This window comes from Gymnoscopelus braueri, assembly GCF_963280865.1.
Source record: "Gymnoscopelus braueri genome assembly, chromosome: 9".
Classification (NCBI taxonomy): domain Eukaryota; kingdom Metazoa; phylum Chordata; class Actinopteri; order Myctophiformes; family Myctophidae; genus Gymnoscopelus; species Gymnoscopelus braueri.
The window spans coordinates 12,953,648-12,956,584 of NC_137610.1; the positions used below are offsets into that span (position 1 = coordinate 12,953,648).

General features: G+C 46.8%; 1 protein-coding gene across 1 annotated transcript; it reads right to left on the bottom strand.

The window, feature by feature from the left end:
- Positions 1–733: 733 nt before the first annotated feature.
- lrrc10b (leucine rich repeat containing 10B) lies at positions 734–2,013 on the bottom strand. Its single transcript, XM_080437748.1, has one exon. The coding sequence runs from the start codon at positions 1,973–1,975 to the stop codon at positions 767–769; it is 1,209 nt and encodes a 402-aa protein (XP_080293874.1). The 5' UTR covers positions 1,976–2,013; the 3' UTR covers positions 734–766.
- Positions 2,014–2,937: the final 924 nt, after the last annotated feature.

Below are 2,937 nucleotides of genomic sequence, written 5' to 3' on the forward strand. Positions count from 1 at the left end.
ATATTTTGCAAATCCATTCTCCAATACACACATTTACATATACACACACGTCACAGTGTGTAAAAATAACCCAGGTTGAGGTTTTGTGACATGTCCCTTAAAGCAGATACTGGCTACGATGTGTGACAAATGGCAAAACTGTGTATCAATGTAGTAAACTGGTTAAGTGCATTGTGTGCTAGCAGTGGTTTGAAGGGTATTGTTCCCTGTTAACAAATATCCTTGCATAAATGATTGACACTGACTTGAACAACACAAATATTTAATGAGGCAAGATTGGGTCTCCTGTGCAAACTCAGTTGAATTGACAAAACTGTATGACATTGCACCAGTCATAGAGCAAAACTCAAAGTAAAACACAGTAAATCAAGCAGACACACGCACACCGCCAGAGTCCGGCCCTGACTTGATAGTTTGCTAATTGAGATGTCAAATGTGCCATTGACCTTTACAGCCACACAATGTCCTGTTGATTCATTTTTCACAAATTACATATTTGTTGTTTGCCGTCTTGTTTCGACCGTAGGGAAACCTAGAGTCAGTAATTGATACAAGCCATTCCCACATACACCATTACAACTTGCAGCGTCTTTATCCAGAACACCACAATTCTCCTGGGTAATGCTTAGTTTATACATCATATGACGATGTTGCGCACCGAAAATAGCAGAACTACAAGCTTGTAGATCGGCTGTTTTCGTACAACGAAGTATATATCAAGTTTAAGCCTGCTGTACTCTGAATGGAGAGTGGTGCTGGGGTTGTGTCACGGCCCTTCTTGTCGTCTCGCCGTGTCTTCCTCTTCCCACTCCTCCTCTTCGTACTCGTAGGCCCTCTGTTCCTGCTCATACTGCAGCTCCTCGCCCTCATACGCCAACCCCTCACCTTCACATATTAGCTCCTCTGTCTCATACTCGATTCCCTCCTCTTCATATTCCAGTTCAGCTTCATCTATGACTTGTGCTTCATCTACGACTTGTGCCTCTGCCTCACCCTCCTCTTCCTCCACGGCGGTGTCCCCCGTGTTCAACTCACCCTCCTCATTTGCTTTGGAACCGCTGTTCTTCAGGATGCCGTGGATCACCGGCTCCTCCCCCGCCAGGGCGGCCTCGGCCTCCTGTGCCGCCTTCTCTTCCTCCCTCAGTCGTCGTCTCTCCTTCCTCGCCTCCCGCTCATCCATGAATTCCGCCGCCCCTTCGCCGACCAGGATCACCTCCTCACATACCTTCGGCGGCGCTTCAACGCCGGGATTGTGGTCGTAGGAGAACAGGTGCAGGTTATGGAGACGCTTTAGGCTCGGGAACTCTGTGATTTTATTTTTGTCCATGTCTAGTATCTCCAAGCCCTCCATGTGCAACAGAACTCTGGGGAAGGTCTCGAAGCGGTTCCCATAGAGCCATATCCCTTTCAGGTTCTCCATGCGAGGCAAGTCATGGGGAAGTGTCCGCAGCCTGTTCCCCGCCATCTGAAGGTAGCGAAGGTGGGGGAGGTCAAAGAGCAGACGCGGGAAATGCATGAAATAGTTGGCATCCAACCACAGGCACCGGAGGGCCTGCAGGTTCACCAGCTCGTCCGGGAGGCTCATCAGCCGATTTTTGCCCAGATACAGACGGGTAAGGTTGACGAGCTGGCAGACAGCCAGTGGAACATCTTCCATCTTGTTGAAGTCCAGGGCCAGTGTTCTCAGGCCTTGTAGCTGGATAATGATGTCCGGGACGGTTTTCAGGCGGTTTCCACACACATACAGCTTCTCCAGGTGAGTCAACTTACAGACGCGTTTCGGCAGCCGCTTGAATTTCCGGTAGCTAAGGTCCAGCACGGGGTCTCCGCTCTCCAGCAACTCCTCGACCCCGAGGGGCAGCTCTGGCTCGGGCTCTTCTTTCTGCTTCCTCTCTGGAATTACATCCTCCCCATTCCACTCTTCTCCAGCCTTCCCTTCCTCCTCTCCCTCTCCCTTGCTGGAGGAGCTGCCCATGCCGTGGCCACCACTGTCTGCCACTGACACCCCTGTGAGTCAGGAAAGGGTCATTTGATGAGGTAGTGAATGTGTTGGGTCAACCCTCAGCACTGCTGTCATGGTGTGCCGGAGGAACCCACATGCAGGGCCAACATCTATGAAGGGCATCTTGGTTCAGGCAACTTGACAGCCCTCCAAACGTCAAGTGTCTCTTCCCCCCTTCATCTAAGCTAGCACCATTTGATTAGCCTAGCAAAGGCTGGAGAAAAGTTTGATCTAGCAAACAGATGAGTAATAATAATAATAGTAATAATAATAGTAGTAATAGTAGTAATAGTAGTAGTGGTAATAATCGTAGTAATAGTTATAATAGTGGTCGTAGTTTAACAGCTCAATGTTTGATTAGAGAAATGGCTCTTGAAAAGCTGCTTGCAATTCAGGAATTAAAGTGCTTTATTCTTCTCTAAATGAAAAAGAAAAAACTTCCCCAACACTTGTTTGATCCTCACACTCCTCCTGACCCAGTGCAAACAGTCCCTTTTCACATGTCCACTGAATTCAGTGACGACTTTTGAAACTATAGCCAATAATATGCAAATGTCAGTCTTGAATTGCGATCACTTGAGCCTTTGATCCTGGTATATATACATCAAAAATATGTCACGATTTCTTGTTTTTTGTTGTCTGTGCAAAAAAGTAATTAAGAGATTTGTAAAATAAATAAATAATAATTATAATAATAATGATAATAAAAAGAAAAAAGTTACTGCATCGTGAAAATAAATAAATAAATAAAAAGTTCAATAAGGCAACAGTCCGATCGATCGATACTCCCCAGCTGTCCCGGTGTCGTAAATGACAGCTCAGTGTGTGATCTGGTGACCAAAGTGACGCGCTGAATGGACGTCTGTCTATGCCACAGCTTCTAGTTACTGACTGGACCCAGTGTCCAAAAGTTGTAATCCGCTGTAATCCACAGT

Coding starts and splice junctions, on each gene's coding strand:
- lrrc10b (XM_080437748.1), bottom strand. CDS start 1,975: ATGGGCAGCTCCTCCAGCAAGGGAGAGGGAGAGGAGGAAGGGAAGGCT.